The sequence below is a fragment of the Nuphar pumila genome, chromosome 12 (genome assembly GCF_984573655.1).
Source record: "Nuphar pumila chromosome 12, dmNupPumi1.hap1.1, whole genome shotgun sequence".
NCBI classification, from domain to species: domain Eukaryota; kingdom Viridiplantae; phylum Streptophyta; class Magnoliopsida; order Nymphaeales; family Nymphaeaceae; genus Nuphar; species Nuphar pumila.
The window spans coordinates 32,461,607-32,479,768 of record NC_143260.1 but is presented as its reverse complement, the minus strand read 5'-3'; the positions used below and the strand labels follow the sequence as shown (position 1 = coordinate 32,479,768).

At 38.3% G+C, this 18,162-nt stretch overlaps 1 protein-coding gene across 1 annotated transcript; it reads right to left on the bottom strand.

Moving 5' to 3' along the window:
• Positions 1–1,243: 1,243 nt before the first annotated feature.
• On the bottom strand, positions 1,244–9,325 carry LOC149820574 (uncharacterized). Its single transcript, XM_089981828.1, has 3 exons — positions 8,980–9,325; positions 6,657–7,646; positions 1,244–3,720 (listed from the first exon to the last, which is right to left on the bottom strand). The coding sequence occupies exons 1-3, from the start codon at positions 8,983–8,985 to the stop codon at positions 1,849–1,851; spliced, it is 2,868 nt and encodes a 955-aa protein (XP_089837954.1). The 5' UTR covers positions 8,986–9,325; the 3' UTR covers positions 1,244–1,848.
• Between the last annotated feature and the right edge of the window lie 8,837 nt (positions 9,326–18,162).

Genomic DNA, 18,162 nt, shown 5'->3' with positions numbered 1-18,162 from the left:
GCCACAGAAACACGGGTTTTTGCGAAAATGCACCGAGCACCCCAACTTTTTCTTGAATTTATAACCTGAAGAAACTGCACCCGGCGCGAAGACCTGGTCACGAGTCCCACTTTGATTATGTAAATGATGTAGTACACACAAACCCACAAGAAGGCGTTTTTCACACAAAAAAGTTGGAATGCAAATGGATCAGATCCGGATCAGCTAAATATATAGGAAAGTCAGATAGAGTCAAAACAGCCAAAAATCATAAAAGTGGGTTGAGAGGTGTCACATAGACCATGGCCCTGTTTCAGTGTCTGCGGTGTAAAAGTCTCCGAGTACTTCACCCCTGCTCGCCAGGAATAGTTATATGTTGGCTTGGGCATTGCAGCAAAGGAGGCACACCCCAAATGTCAAAAACACTTGACGTCCTTCAAACTTTATGACACCTTAAGACAACTCATCTAGCCCTTGTGGGCTTAAAGACTAGCTGTTTGGAACCTTTTATGTCCATATATGCAGGGTTATGCATACTGCATACTATGCATCAAGTACCAACTTAAGCAGAAAGGGTTCTTGAAAAAATCATTTAGTGCAGTGATCAATACCATAACATGGAAAACATGAAAAGGTGACATATTTTCATATATTTTTATGATAATAAAGTCCAAGCTTCCACGAAACCAGGATCATCACAGAATAAAAACACAATTGGCTTTCACCTGTTTTAGCATGTGTCCAGCATTCGACTACGATGGCAATAAAAAAAAAACTGCGAAGTTTGGAACTCCAAGCGACTCTTGTTTGTTGAGCTTGAAATTCATGAGCAGTTCAATTTTACGCGGGTTAAAAACCTAATTTTAAGCTGTATCACATCTAAGTATTATGCTTCCTGTTATGCGTACAACTTTCTTCTGATAAAGAAAATGGGTGTGCAACATGCATTGAAATCTTCAAACTTTAGAATCACATATATAAATTAACCGATTATGATTTTAAATAGCAAAGCAAGCGACAGCATGCAGACACTCGCAGGAGCCTTTTCACATACATGTGCATGCTCACTGCATTTGATCTAGAACCAAAAGAATGACATGCAACTTTGAAGGTTAATGTTGGTTCATAAATCATATCAGAGCACACACCATGAAAACAAGAAAAGCGCGGGCGCGCGCGCAGGCGAGAGAGAGAGAGAGAGAGAGAGAGAGAGAGAGAGAGAGCAAATTATGGTCTTTAATGATTAAAGATATGCATACCCACTTGAGTGAAGAGAATTAGAAACTCAATTACAAGACAGAAGAACCTTCAATTCATTCATTATAGATGATGAAACACTGGGAAATGAAAAGATACCACAATACAGCAATACAACATTGGATAAGATAGCACACCCCTTGAATGAAAGACATCAGAAATGTAAACTCAGATCAGTACGATATCTGCTGAAGCAAGCAGGTGACTTCCACATGGCAGCTGATCCGCACAGCTCTATTATAGCAAACACTTGCTTGAATAACACCAGCACCCATAACAAAACTGGTGAACCATATGATCTAGCAAAGGAAAATCAAGACTTCTCTGCAAATTTATTATCCCAATGGCATGATTCTCATAGAATTGGGATGCCGTATCCAAATGAATCTCTAACTATTGAAAGAGAAAAACTGTGTTTGTTATGACAAACCACACAACCACATCCCACCTCACAGCAGTACCCTTGCACTTGACTAATTCCAGGAGAGACACCATGTTGCTTTCAGCTATAGGTCTTCATGTAAGTAATGTCATGCATAATTAGTTTCTCAACAGAGGACGCAAGAGCACTTCTAACCAGATAGACCATCATTTCCAGTTTAGATTTCAGACTTATAATGAAGATTTTGACAGCCGAATCATTTCAAGAGTCACTCCCTTTTCAGGGTGAATCTGATTCCTGATTTTATTAGTACTGCCCTCCTCATCCAATATTTCTTCTTTAGGGTCTATAACAGCACCAGTACCGTTACCAGAAGCAAGAGACGTGGCTTGCTCTGGCACTCCAGTATCTTTCTTCCTCCTTCGGGATCTAGATGCCAGGTTATCCGCTGCCCCAGATTTTGTGCCCCCCCCCTTACGTCTTGTGCTCAACAAACCACATGCAAGAGCTTCCAAGGCCCTTATTGTCAAAGGTCGGTTTCTGGTGCTCTGCCTCCTGGCCTGTGTTATGGACTCCTTGGCACTAACCATGCTATCTGAGGGTTCAAATACTTGGGCACTCTCTGTCTGCTGACTCATTTCTAATGGAAAAGAATCTCCTTTCATGTCAGAACCATCCTGACAATGTACCACTTGTGTATCAAATGCATCGTCCATTTCAACATCAGGTGGAAACTGTGGTAAGTTCAGATCAATAAGAGTACGTGGAAAACTTTTGCTCTCACAAAGAGATGGACCTTTGTCCTGAGACTTTATGCTGTCTAAACATTCATCATCCACTGTAGTTTCATGTCTCCCACCAAAACTTGTATGGGGAGCACTTGTCTCCTGAGAATGATAAACTGCTGTAATTTCAGGAACACTGGCCTTAAATGACTTTGAAGGGAGCTCCTCTTCCTTAACCTTGGATCCAACGGATAACAGTTCATCTTCTTTACTCTTATCTTCATCACTGCCTGGGTTAATCCTCCGCCGTTTTGAAATAGGAGTTAAATATTTATTCAGGGAGGATTCTGTCATATGATCAGGTTCATGATCTTTCTTCTTGGAAATTAATGCAACAGGTCCTCTATCCAGATTGTATGTACATGTTCTTGCCACATCCATCTCATCTTTAGGTGATGTTTGTTTGGAAATGGAAAGTTGACCATCTGGAGGCTCAGGTTGCATTCCTCTGTTGACGACCTTTTCTAAATTATCACTACTCTTAGCAGGAGAAGCTTTCAAATCATTAGGAAATGTCTCTGCTGAATCAGATTCATCAGCTAGCTCCTCAGAACTATCACCATCAGTTTCGGTTGAAAGGCTGGCTGGACTGCAAGTGCCAGAATCCACAGGTAAAGTTCTCATGTCTCTTATCTTGTATGGCTCGTCATAAACCATACTGGTATCTACAACCGTAAACTTGATATGCTCAGAAGTGCAATTTGAAAGCCTTGGGCGAAGATAGCAATGGTGATGGTGATCAGATTGGCCTTTTTCATCCAGCTTAGCATCCGCATCCCATAAATCTTCCTTGACACTGTTGCCTTTGGTCCCATCAGCCTCAATCTCAAGCAGGCTTGGATCTAATGCTACTTTATTCAAGACATCACTAAGTGAGTCAAAGTAATGAGTACCCTTCACAAGTTTCCTTCTTGAGAATTTCTTTATTCCAGGGATGAGGAAAACCAATGAATTCTTGGAACCAACATAACCATGATTTTTAGGCTGCTCTGAGTGCCAACCTCTTGCAAGTAAGCGGGGCCAAACAGCTTCCCAGAATAGATCATTTGACCGAGCTTTGCTTAACCTGAAATCCCCTGTCAGAAATTTAATTATCTCCTCAGATGTCAGGAAGGAGCATGCATTACCGACAGGAATTTCAGAACGACCAACAGTTGGTTGGTTTGCCTTTGCTGGTTCCACAATGATGCCAGTGAGGTCTTTTTTTCCTTTCCCAATCCCAACAGCTTCTACTAGTGTAGCCAATCCCACTGTCATCTTTAACATGGTAACGTATTCCTCGAGTGAAACTTTTCCCTCATTATATGCTCTGGTATTCTGTCCACAAAATTTAATTTTTCTTCAAAATTGAAAAACCCAATGCATCTACAAAAACCAAAAAAAAAAACTATACATAATAGAAACAAGAAAAATCAAATATGAATTAGCAAGCACTCGCCCAGAAGGGATACAGTCAAAATGGAGGGCAGAAGCTAACCATGGGTCTAACATAAGGGCCATATTTCATTAGTAGACATGCTTGGATAATTCTTCCACAAGTTCGGCATAACAAAAACCAAAGAGATGGTAACTGATGGAACTAAGCCAAAAAATCAGTCTTCATCCATTTGATTTGTTACTATTTTTCCTTTCTTCATACTGTACTGGAGATGTTTCACCAGAATGGGGAGTGATAATGAAACCATTGGCCAGAATATGGGAACAAATAAAAGGTCATTTATAAGCTATTTTCATTACAATATGCACTGGATAATACAACCAAACTGACATTAACCAGTCCCATTTATCACTCTGGACATCCAAGAGCTTGTAGATTGGTGTCCAATAAATATCTGTGAGGAAGTGGCTTGATCAAAAGTTTCCTTCTCTGGATGCATTTGATACAACAGTAAGCACATAAAAACATTGAAACACCAAGTCTTCAAATTTCACTGCGTATAGGTATGGAGATAGAATTGTCCAGCACAAACCCTCTAAGGTGACCCCACTTTTGTCATGATCATGTTCTGACAAGGTGATGAAGTGAATAAATAGGAGAGAAAAAAAATAGTTCATTGGAATTGAAATCTCCAACAAGGTGATGAAAGTGCACAAGACTCTTCAAAACCAAAAGGTGAGTGAAGGATCTGGAATTCTGGATGAAAACTGAAAGGTGCGGACTGCTGATCACAAGGGTATAGAAGGACTGAATTCCATTTTAAACAGAAATTAAATGTTTATTGCTGATGTGACAGCATTATAACAATTCCATGCAATGTCCAGTTAATGCAATACATATTATCATCACCATGCAAGAAAAAATTCTGTATCAGTTTGAACAAACTGCCAACCAAAAGTCAATATAGTTGTTTCTATTTTCACTCACCTACTGCATTGCTAGGACAAGTCATAGTCCCACTGTTCAATCTAAAAGACTCAACCCAAAACAAAGGACAATGGCACACTGATTTGTACAATTACAAGCATTGCAAGAAGTCTAAGAACATTCTTGAACAGTGAAAAAAGAACTATGCTGATACGAAATGATCTCTTAATCTGCTAATAAGCCGTTTCATGGCAGTTCCATCTATCCCTTTATTGGGAAAGACCAAATCAGCCCGTTCTGCCATAAGTACCTCCATATTCTGATGAGTAGGATTCGACAATGGGTTTGAGTCAGTGATACTAAGACTTCCTTTCCTCGATCTTGATTCACTTACAAATGACGGAACATCGATACTGGTTGAATCACACCAGACGTTATTCCGAGGGATATAACATATCAAGTACCGTATGAATAAAAATAGGATTGACAAAGCCCTTGTAAGGCTTCTTCTATTTCCCGATAAAAGGAAATATGATCAACAGTGGTTTGAGTAGCTTGCCAAGCATTATGACATGGGAACTTCACACTATCATCAGTAAGTTCCAAGAGGGAGCAATCTGCATCTTGGCTCATGTTGAGATATTGACTCCTCCACACGACAATTTGCTTCTCGTATTCTTGAGGAGGAGCATATGATCATGTTAAAACAATGACTCTCAAGTGACCAGGAGTCATTAGAAACGTTCTTCAGAAAAGACAATTCAAACAGTTTGAATTCCATAAGCAGAAACTGGTCATGTGTTTTTGGCAAGTCATTGGACAATAACATTGCAAAGTGTTTAGGCAAAGTTTAAAAGGCCATTTGGAAGGACAGATTGAGAGGAATGTTTTTTGGCATATGGAAGGGTCTTTACCAAATTCTCTTGACGTGTAAGCAAGCATGTGGATTTTGTCAATCTTACTTGCTAGGTGGCATTAACCTTAAGCACAGGCACAATAATTGTGTGACGTGGGCAGAGAAGATCCAATTAATCCGAGCAAATTCTGGGGTCCACGTGATTCAAAAGTGAAAAGATAATTGTAGTTTGTCTATTTCTTGAATCATTCTTTGTTTCATTGCCACTTCAGCTCTTTTTGGTTTATATCGCCTCTCTTGTCGATGAGTCGGCACTGTATTTGCTTTCTTTATTGAAATCTATCCTCTGCATAGGTTGGAAAAGAAAAACATTTACTTGAAGATAAAAGCAAGGTAGCTAGTTCTTAAGCCCTTTTCCCATGTCAAGTTCATAAATTCAAATAAGCAGATGACTTAATTCTCTTTTAAACTTTTTTATAGTTTGGGACCACCAAGTCGAAAGATAAACAATAGCAGCTTAAACAAGCCAATCGTGGATAAAATCAGATCCTGGGAGTCAGTGTAGAAGATCTCTACTGGCCATGGCTTTATGTTGCTTTATCACAGCACAAGAGTCACATTGTGCATCAGCCCTAGAACTTATGCACAACCTAAATCTTATTGTTTGGAGTCTTTGGACCATTGGAGTGTCTCCTCTATATGCATCTATGATGGACCTTTCTATTCAAATTAATGTTCACATAATTCCAAAACCACAGCATTAATGTTTAACTCTAATTTCACCAAGATGAACTCTTAAGTTGAAAAACTAAAAGAGAGAAAGAACTCAACTTACTAAATTCACAAATGTGATAGCAAAAGTGCACATATGTTCTATCTTAGTTTTGAGGAAAATTAATCTACATGAAGGAACATAGCACCTACATTGAACTACAGTGAAAGCACATTCAGATACAATAAATGCATGGTTATGGATGCTGACAGATCTTACTAGCTAGGAAAACTTCCTGCAGCTTTTGCATGTATTAATACAGATGAAAATATTAGAAGTCATAATATTCCCTGAGCGCTTGAGAATGCCTTGTGCATTACCTCTAGCAGACTGTTTTTCAATTCCTCTGGTGTATGAAGCATCAAGCGGGACAGCAATTCCTGTTGCCTTAACCCATGAAAAATCCGATGCCCATGAATACTCCGTTTGCTTCTGAACTTACGACACTCCGACCATCTTCGATGTGCATCAGTCTTAAAAAAGTTTCCATAATAAAAGGACAGAATATCCCCCATACATTTACTCTCCAAAAATTTTTGGACTTGAACAAGGTTTTTTCCAAAAATGTAGAGACCAAGAAGAAAGCTCTCCTGTTCAAGTTGACTCCATGTCTCACCCCGTGCACCAGGCACAAGATGCCAACTACTTAAATCAACAAAATTCAAATGATTGTAATATTTGCCTTCAAATATCTGGTCGAAGGAAGAATTTTGTTTGCATAGCATAAACGGGTTATCCATCTGTTGTACTGGTGATTTGAGCTCAAGACTTGATGGATCCTGTTTGCTACCACTTGCAGGATGGTCCAAACTTTCAGCTTTCAGTTCTGGATTTGCATATACAAAATTTGTAGTAGTACCAGATGAACAAGTCTTCAGGCTTGCAAGAAGATGTGGGGCATTGCCTGAAATTTGACTCAAAGTGGAATCTCTTATATCACCTTTGCATTCTTTACTATCCTCATAGTACTGTGATCCCATCAGAGGAACCGCACATGCAAGTGGTTCATGCTTGGTATTGTCAATTTTATCATGGGCCCACATCAGTGGAACTGCTAGCTGCATGCACAAAAAATCATCAACATCACTCCTGTTCTCCAGGTCGCTCCACGTCTGACTCAACTGAAGATAATCCCTTTCTGTCATTATTGTTGGAATCTCTGCCTGGTACTGCTCTCCTACTCGAGGATGTACTTCTGGGGTTCCATAGATATCCTCTAAACTGGGTGAACCAGTATGAAATAACTGTTCTGGATCAAAAGATGCATCTTCAACAGAGCCCTCATCATGATTCACTTCGGCCATCTGCATCTGTCAAACAACAAATCTGTATTAGACCAGAAAAATTTCTCAGTATAGCAATATCATATCGACAGAAAGCAGATTTGCGCCACTTATATATAGTAGCCTCATAACCTGACAGTTTTCAAGCTTGCTAAAAGCACCACTGTATTTTAATTATGAAGAATAACAACAAACAAAAAAATCATAAAACAACTGAATCCTTTGATAAAACCTTGATTGGTCTGTGACAAAGAGACTTCTTCCTCCTCCGTGTCATCCCAATCAAATTAGACCAAAAGCATTCAAATGAAAGGATATATTTACGTTTCAAAAGTTGCCAACAATCAAGGTTATGGCCTTAGAACTTGTAGATGATGCTTTCTTTGTGCTATGATTAAAGAAAAAAAAAGGTTTGTTTTATGTGATGCGTTGAACTTCCCTTCAGTTCATAAATCAGTTCAAAAGAAAATCTAGATCATGTGATTGCGAACCACAGAAAACTAAGGAATCCTTGTGAGAATATTCAACTGCTGCACTTATAAAACATGACTTGCACGGATTGGGATTAACATCTTTCCTTTGGTAAATCAAAAGCCTTCGTTTGTGACACAGACACAACAAACAATTACAGAAAGACTCTTGTTTTTTTCAACCATTTACTTACCATGTCTGGTTATGCTATTGATGTGGTACTCCACGAGAAGACATCTACATTTATGGAAACGGTTTGATGGTCTCAAACATGTAATTGCCAATTCACATCGACAACAACGTATTGAGTTTGAAACCCTTGTTTCACCAAACACTCAATTTCGCTTATGAAATTCACAACTCTCATTTCCTAACAACTTCTATGCTAAGGAAAACAGGACAACCCAGCAAAGAAACTCATATATATTTAAAAAAAAAAATTCTGCCTACAAAGTAGAACCCAAGAAAAGAAAAAGATGGACTTGAAGAAACAGGATTGGTATCAGCAATTAGGTATGAAAACAAATGTTCCATATCAGCAATTCAAACTAAGAACAACTAGCAATACCCATTAACAAAGACACCAACATGACGGCCAACACGATTACCCACCATGGGAAAGAATTGTACATCAAATAAAACGACTACTCACGCTAGTTCTCCAACAAATCTCCAACCAAACCACACGAAAAGAGAAAACCCACAAATAATTTCATCGTATGACAAAATACATACACATAAAAAAGCTTACAAACACGAATTCACATAAGATCCGACAAGCATTCCACTAGATAACAAACTAAGAACCCACCAAGCTAACAACCAACCGTTCCACGCATGCTCAGCACAACAAAGACAAAGAACCAACAAAAGAAAATTCTTGGCTTACCTCCATGACGAGAAGTCTAACGTCCAAAACACGTAGAAACGGAAGAAATCGAAGGGAGGGTGCGTGATCACCTGATGGAATCAACGGTGAAGTAATAAACCATCATGTAATGATTGACCTCTCGATTCCAAAACCAAATACTGCTCATACCCCATATATATTAAACTCGAGAGAGAGAGAGAGAGAGAGAGAGGAGGAGGAGGAGGAGGAGGAGGAGGAGGAGGAGGAGGAAGAGGAAGAGGAGTGGTTATTTGAGGGATGGAGGTGGAAATTGGTGGGACTACAGAGGGCAGGAAAAGGAGAGAGAGAGAGAGAGAGATATAAGAACAAACAAAAAAACAGGGGGTGTTTTGAACAAGAAAAGAAACAGAAAAATGAGGGTCGGAGTTAAGGGTTAGGAGGAATTTAAAGAAGTGTGATTTTCGAATAACCTACAAAAGTTTTATACTAATTTAAATATCAGACATAGCTTTTCTAATTTGCTCAAATACACCATCAGACCTATGCTCTAGCCTAATCACGCTCACCCCCACAACTTATATGTCAAAATGACCAAATTTTACCCTTACAAAAATTAATTATAACCCATCCATTTTCATTCTTTTAGATAGCATCCTTGCTTTTTTGTCTTAATCAATAAAATTGCTCTAACAGTTTTTCAACTCTTAAAATCAAAGATTTTTGCTCTAACAGTTTTTCACCTTATTTTGCTCTAACAGTTTTTCAACTCTTAAAATCAAAGTTTTTTTTTATTTTTATGTTAAACGTATACAAAACACCCGGGCTCAAACCACTACCAAATTAAAGGGATGTCACCAGTTCAAAACCCACAAGTGGGCATCCCTTACCCCGAGGTGAGGCTCAAGGTGAGTGAATTCTCTAAAAAGGATTTAGAGTTTTACACCAATGAGCTCGTAAGAGAGTGAAGTGGTTCTTTCAATTTATTAGAGAAAAAGAATAAGACATAGCTACATGGATAATATGGAAAATTTGAATTTATGATCAACATTAACACAAAATTAAGCAAAAAAGGTGTCCTCTCAAAAAAATTTCAGCCAAAGGTGGCAAAGAAAATGAAGTATTTACCTTTTTTTTCTTTTTGAGGAAATGGGTATACTTACTTAAACGTAACAAAAGTTTGAGCGACAGTTAAAAAAAAAAGAAGCCTTGGTGGATGCATTTAATTAAAATAAAAAAGTGTTTGAGGCATTTGAAAATTACCCTTTTAAAGAGGGGCAAGGGAAAATTTTTGCAAGTTCGGAGGGATGGACGGTGGGTTTACAGCCGGCTTTCTTCCCTCCGTGCCTCTCACGTTTTGCCAGATCTAACCCTTACTTGCCTGAATTATTACGAAACTGCCATTGTACGAAATATTCTATGGCGGAAACTTTTTGTGTGCACGTTGACCTGTCTACGGGGTTGGGTCCTGATCCGAAAACCATTGACCTCTACTTGCATTGCATGATGGCTCCGTTAAGCTTATTGTGTTAAGGTGCCAATGGAAGGAAATTAAGATCCGAACCAGGATTAGGTGCATCGTGTTTGGATCATGTCTGAATCGGAGATCAGACCCATTTCATGTTCAAGCTTGATCTGAGAAAAGAATGAGATTGCATGCATAGATGGACTTAGCGTAGGGCTGGTAAATGAGCTAAATGAGCCCAGCTTGGGTTGTTCGAGCTTGGCTCATTAAGGGTGCACTCTTGTTCTGGCTGGCCGGCTCAGTTCATGAGCTCATTACGAGCAGAGCTGAACCCGAGCTTCTTATGAACTGAGGCTTACAAGCGGATCATGAGCTGGCTCATTTTCTAAACAAATTGGTTTAAGTATTTTTAAAGCTTGATAATATATATAATATATAAATAATATATTTATAAAATATATAATATATAAAACAAGCCTATACAGGTCGAGCCTAACCAAGCTTCCCATATTTGTGCTTGACTCATTTACCTAAACGAGCTAGCTTGTAGCTCGGCTCACCAAGCTCAATTTACAAGCAGAACCATAAGCTCATGAGTGAGTGAAATGGTTTTCCCAGGTTATCCCAAGAAAAAAAAAGAAAAAAAAGGTGGTATTGAAGCAAAATCCAGAATCGCCACATGTTACTTCTTTGTAATCCAGGGGTGTAAATGGATTGGATACAGTTGGATATCCGATTTCAATGCAACGTGTTAGGATCTATATGCATTCATATTAGATTTAGATTTCCTAGGTCAAATTAGTTTTGGACTCAGATCAGTATTGTAGGTTAGATCTCATCTCTATTCGGATCAAAATACGATTTCATTACATGTAAACAGCTTGTTTCTAGTCTGTTTTTTTGAGAACCAGTATTACCACATATATTTTGAATCCATATTCAATTATATCTCTGATATTTTCCTCAAAAAAAAAAAATCAACTCTATCTCTTCGGATCTGGATTTGGATTCAAAATTACTGTTTACATTTCAAGTTCAGCTTCAGATCTGGGATGATCTAGTCTGTGTACGATCCATTTGCGCCCGTACTTGGTACTATAGCATGGCAGTCCAAGGATGAGAGTTCGTTTTATGTTTATCTTGTCTTTTGCTGCCTTTTCTTATTTTGTGATTTATTGTTTTTTTTTATCGAAATCGTTTCAGGATAAAAAAAGCCAGTTTTTTTATTTTTCATAATTTTATCTTAATTTTTCACATATTTTCTACTGTTCTAAATGTTCATTTCATCAATAAAGTGTGAAAAAATATAAAAAGTTATATTTTTTCATGGGAAAATTAAAAGATGTTGAATTGTTGTTCTATAGTTTTATTCTTTTGTTATATGGCCCAGGCCATCGTTATCAGCTTCTCTACTTTGGGCAGCCAACCATGACCACTGACTGGCTGGTAGGAGTGTCAATGGGCCGGGTTTGGTTTAGACTCAGGTGAAAAAAATCCAGATCTGATTTGAGATGCTGGTATCAGTTCCACACCAGGGTGCTGTCGGACCCATCTTAAGATAAACCATACCCGGATCCTATAAGGATTACATGAATCAGACCCAGGCCATACCTGGTGAAATAATATTTTGTCTTTTTTACATTAAAAGATTACACATCTTAATCAGAGCTCAAGTCGAGCTCGGGTCCGGTATGAAATTTCACAAACCATGCCCAGCTCCATATATTAATCAGATCCATTGAATCTAACTTTGATTCTAATCGGACCTCCTTGTTTATCACAAAACCCTGACCCTATAGGGTTTGGTACGGGTTTCACAATCCTTTTTTTGTTTAGATCAAGCTACATCATCTGAATAGCTGATTTGTTAGAAACATGTTTGCGATCATCTTATGATGTGTAAGAAGTTAGAGAGCATGAAACATGACCAAATTGTTGCTCCTAATAAAAACAAGCAATTTGAATAAATAATTGAGCAAATAAAATTGACACCTATCATTTTTAGTTAGATAGTTCAATACTATTCAATAGTAACTAAGATTTCACACACACACACACACACACACACACACACACACACACACACACACACATATATATATATATATATATATATATATATATATATATATATATAAAAGGTAATACATCCATGCTATTGGATTTTTGTTGTTTCTTTCAAAATTTTAACCTTTTTAGAACAAAATAACACGATCTAAGGCTTAATCCTTAAGCAAACAAACCTTCCTAAACACACACACACACATATGATAGAGGGGATGATCCACCCACTAAATGGCCTACCCCTTGTCCTTCCCTTTAAAATATGTATTTAAAATATGCTTTTTTGGCAAATCTGACCATATAGATGTGATCTCCATGGTTGAAAACATCTTTTTTCTTTTTTAGGCAAGCTGGGGGGGGGGGGATTCTATATCAGATCATATGTCCTTATATGGGGGACCAGTCGGGGGTGATCCTTCCATCATTTTGGATCTTCCCTTTCCAAGTTTGGCTAAGAATATAGCTATGTAGTTAGAATTTTCTTTAGGTTGTACATCTATTCTTTCACAACTATACAAAAAATCTCTCACCTCTTGAGCTATGATATTAGCATTAGATCCATCATTCAAACACTTTTATTGTGGCTACCATTTCAACCATGTTAGGAATTAGGGTTAATTACCTTTGACTGTGTTGGAATCATGGTGAAAGTTTTAGGCCACCTACTCTATTCTCTGTCCTCCAGGTATGACCCTTTAGCATGAAACACCCTACTGCAATGAAATTTTCAATGTGGTTCTTGATTGTAAGACCCATTGGCCATGTGATTTGAAATATATATTGCAAATACAAATCTGAAACCAGTCTTGCTCTAGGCGATCCAGCCCCCTTATGATCCAGGTGAGGATCTTCATTTAACTTATGGGGGAAGGAATTGAGGGTGAGTAGCCATTGTTCTGCTCTTCAGGTTCCTTGGGATGTAGAATTGATTTTGTTCTTTACTTTGATGGAAATGTGTATGGGTACCACCACGCCTAGTAGTTGTATATATTGTCTTTAACCAGGGCTCCCCATTGTAGGAGCTTGTTCGTGTTTTTCAAGTTGAACCGAATGTTGGATCAGGTATCCGATCTTGGGTCAATCACAAATCGCCATGTTGGGTTGTAAAGGTAACCAAATAAGGTAGGGGTACCCTGGGGAACGGTTAGTTCCAACCCCAACCCCCTTGAGGGGTTCAATTGGCATATCCTTTAAAAAAAAGCTACCTGGTCTACAACTGTGGAAATGATGGGAGCTACCTGAGTTTGTGAGTTGTGGGCCTCTCTCCCGCTCCACAATGTCTAAGCCTCTTAATTTTTGAGCTCGGTGTTCGTGGGGTGGCCGTGTCGCGTGTCCGCCTCCTTCACCTCGCCCTGGTGGTTGGTGACAGTAGCTGATGATGGCTGCCTTCTGTGGTGGTGATATGCCTTGCTTGGTGACAGCACCTCTGCGGGAGATTAGCCAATAATGCTCTTCATGTCTAACCGATGACTTTGGCTATGAAATTTTCTATGTTATAAAAATAGTTACCTATACCTCCTACACATCAAATAACTTTGGCTCAAGAGTCCAATCATTTGCAATCTATTGCACTTATAATCTATTTGGAATATCAACTTGTTTTGACTCAATCTAACTTCATTAGATGTGTTCATCATGACAAATTTTGTGGGGAATGAACTGCTCTATGTTATATTTATGGCCCCAAAGGCTTTGACACAGTAAAGGGGGGGCTTTGGTCACTTAGACACCTTGGTCAGAGTTTCATTCCCATGAGTGTTAAACCGCTTGCATTAATGAGGGCAATACATAAGCCCTTGTTCAGCTGAAGTTGGGCGACTCCTTGAGAGAAAGGGGTGCACCATGGGGGTTTTAGGCAATCAGAAAGGCAATAGTAAGTTCGGTAGGCCGAGCCATGACGGGGTTCTCCATGAAAAAAATAAAACCTTGGATCATGTTTTTCCAAAAAAAAAAAAGTCTTTTAAGTTGAAAAATTGATGCATTCATAGCTGTTGATTTTTGATTATTTGAAAAAAATTAAGTGCAATTTTTAATATAAAAGGTCAAATTTTGTTGTTGGCAATACTAAATTTGACCTTTGTTTTTTCTTACACGAGATAGTTTGTGGTACGGTCGCTCAATTGGCTCGAGCTCAGCTTGAGATCGAGCTTGGCTCATGTAGTTACGAACACGAGCTGAGCTTGAGTTGACTTAAATGGCAAATGAGTTGAGCCTAAACAGGCTAGACTCGACTCGTTCAGCTCGTTTACCAGCTTGTGGATCTTTATTTTTATAAATATATTTGAAATAGATTTTAAAATGGGTATTTTGAAAATGGATCCAGGTATAGGCTTTGAGAGACAAAGGTTTTATTCTTCAAGAATATGGATATTTTCAATTGAATTAGGGGTGAAACTTTTTGTCTTACGGTTCTTGGCTTGCAATTTAACGTACCTCGATATCTTAAAAAAATGTGAGGTTGATACTGTAGCTAGAGCACTACCAATGGGACCATATAAGAAAATGAGAATTAGAGAAAAATACATTTAAATAAAGAAAAATGCTTACCATGGGCTTAGATAGCCCTCTTAATACTGGTTTTGATCGATGTGCGTGCTATCCAACACCACCTCCACAGGACATGAACTTGGGGATCCAACAGAGCGGACCCTAGGGTTGGACCTAGAGCTAATAGGTAGCTAGATGGCTCACTAGAGTGGGAACTCCTAGGTTGAGTCAGAGTCAGGGCTTCTACAATACAGTTCTAGATGGGTGAAATGAGAGGGAAGTGCCTTATTTTGTAGATACTTAAGTGGGTTTGAATCCATAATTTATGGAATTATGGGTTTAAATATCCAGATCCAGTTAGTGCACATCAACTTGAATTTTTTTGGTTGGACATTCTGCATGTCAAGTTTTGATTGTTTGATATTGTAAGGCTTATTCTAACGAGTCTACTTAGGAAAAAAGAAAAATAGATTTTGACATGATTAATAACTTAAACTTGAAAATCTATGACTTAGTTTAGTTAGTTTGGGCCAAGACACATTTTCCAAGGCAAAAACATGTTTAAAATGACAAGTTTTCGATAACTTTTTTTTTTTTTATCATCTCTCAAAAATATAATTCCTTTTAACATGAAGTTTCTTTTATTTGAAAGATTGCAAATTTACATTTGATTTTAGCTCAAGAACTAAAAACAAAATTTAATAGGTCAAAAATATGTTTTAAGTGGAACTTAGTTGAAAATCATGGTATGTCTTTGATAAACTTAACTATTTTAGCAATAAATCATTTTTTGAGCATCTAATTTGACCTAAATTTATTTTATTTGGAAGGTAACAATCTCTAGAATGTAGAAAAAAAAAGTCAAAAATGTCATCTTGTTGGTCAAAATCATGTTGCAAATCAATTATGTTTTGTTTTGAACTTGGAACAACTTGTTTGAAAAATACAATCTAAAATCCAATTTACCCATGGCCAAATAGATCAAAATTGAGGTGTCTACGCAACCATAGATAATGCTCATACAGATAGTTTAAAATGTCATTTTAAGTCTTTAAGGGCGTGTTTTAATCATTCATATTTCAATTCACATTATCATAATTTGGGATTCAAAGATTAAGGATACACATATATTTCGCTGCCTCGCTTTATCAGGAAATCGATTCGCACTTATCTAATTCATCATAAAATTCTCAAACCTGGTCAAGCATTAATCTGGTTTTGACTCTTCATGTAGGTTAGAGAGAGAGAGAGAAGTCCATTATCCAGTTTTATTTGGACCCTTGATGTTGTGTCCAGTGTGACAAATATCACGATATTTAGAAAAAACATTGTGAAAATATCTTAAGAAATTACCAAAACATTTTAAACTATAATTTCTCATGATATTTTTCAAAATACCATGTTTCTTTTTAATTAAAACATAAACATTTCATTTTAAACACGATATATACATTTGTAACGACTATTTATCGTCTCAACAAAAAGGTGATGTGCACTAATTAACTGCTCCTGCCAGACAAGTGAACCAACGTTGGTTACAAATCATGATTTCAGATATCGCAAAACCAAGTTTTTTTGTTATTTAAGGGTCTTTTGGTTGAGAGCAGATAAAGTCCTAGACGCGTTTGTTTCATGCCCACTTTCATGAGAAAGGTCTCTTTTTGCATGACAATGGTAATATTTCCCGCTTAGGGTGGAAATTAACGAACACCAAATGAGAAAGAGAGAGTGGGGTTCACACATTTTCTCACCAGAGGCCTCATCTTTTTTCTTTTTAGGGCACTAAGTAAACTAACCCTTAATGTCAATCTATGTCAAAGGGACACTAGGGAGACTTCAACCTGCCCTCATGTGTAGGGATGGCAGTGGACCGGGGGAAAGCGGGAACCCGCCCCGTTTGGACCGGGGATGAAGGGTATGAAACGGGGATGGAGGCGGGGACCAAGGTTAAAATCCATCCCCGTCCGGGGATGGAGGCGGGGATGGATGTGCACATTTCCCCGCCCCGCCTCATCCCCGTTTGAACCGGGGATGGAGGACATGAAACGGGGATGAAGGCAGGGGTGGAGGATAAAATCCATCCCCGCCGGGGATGGAGGCGGGGGTGGAGGATAAAATCTTGAGGCGGGGACCCCCGCCCCGCCCCACCCCACCCCACCCCACTGCCATCCCTACTCATGTCGTGTCTCATTGTATGTTATTTTTAAAGTCACCGCACCTAGAGCATATAGAACAGATGGGGTCATGATTAGATGGATATGGATATCATTCACCTTGTGGGTCCCACAAAAATTCTAGAGCTCATAGTGCTCGAAATGAATGACATCTTGAATAGAGGGATGAAAGGAAATGTTGGTTGTTGGATATGGTTTGTCTCATGAATTGACGGCATCGGAGAGATCTGGCGTACCCCCCAACCTGATCTGATCTCATTTTTCTCCTTGTTGGGACTCTTTCTTACAATCCAACCTTTTAGGTAGGGGTCGGGTTTTGGATCGGATCATTGTTTATATAAATTAGAATCCAAACTTTAAGAAGCAAGTATTGATCTGAGTTCAGATCCGAACTAGATAAAGTCACCAAGCAAAATGTGATCCATACACTTAAGCCAAAACAATATTTCCATCATATGCTGAAACTAGCCTTATCTTTTGCATAAAGTACAACCGAGAATGTTAGGTATCATGCAATAGGCTAACGGGAGAGGTAGATCAGTAGGGTTGCAAACCTGTTGGATTTGGGTCAGATCTTGCTAGATTTGGATCTGGATCCAGATTCGATGTGGTAAAGTTTAATTTGAATCTGAAACATGTGGTAATATTGGATCTGAAAAAAGGAACAAAAATAAGCTATTTACATGTAAAAATGCAAATGGGTCATAATTTGATTCAGATCAATTTCAGATATGACTTAAAATATTGATAAAAAAATGTACAGAATCCAAAGGTAAAATGATTGAACAGAACGGAATGCACATTCAGATTATAGTTAAAGGGTCCAAATCCAAAAATAATATGTCAGTCTCATATTAGATATCCGACCATACCCGATCTGTTCGCAGAACCGCAAATCAAGTTATGTCGAATATGACTTATCATATTCACTGCATATCTCACTTGGGAACTGTGAAAGTTGGGTGTACCTATCAAGTTAGATGTGCGGTTGGGATTGAATATGGTAACAAGAAAAACTTGTTTGAAGATTGTGGT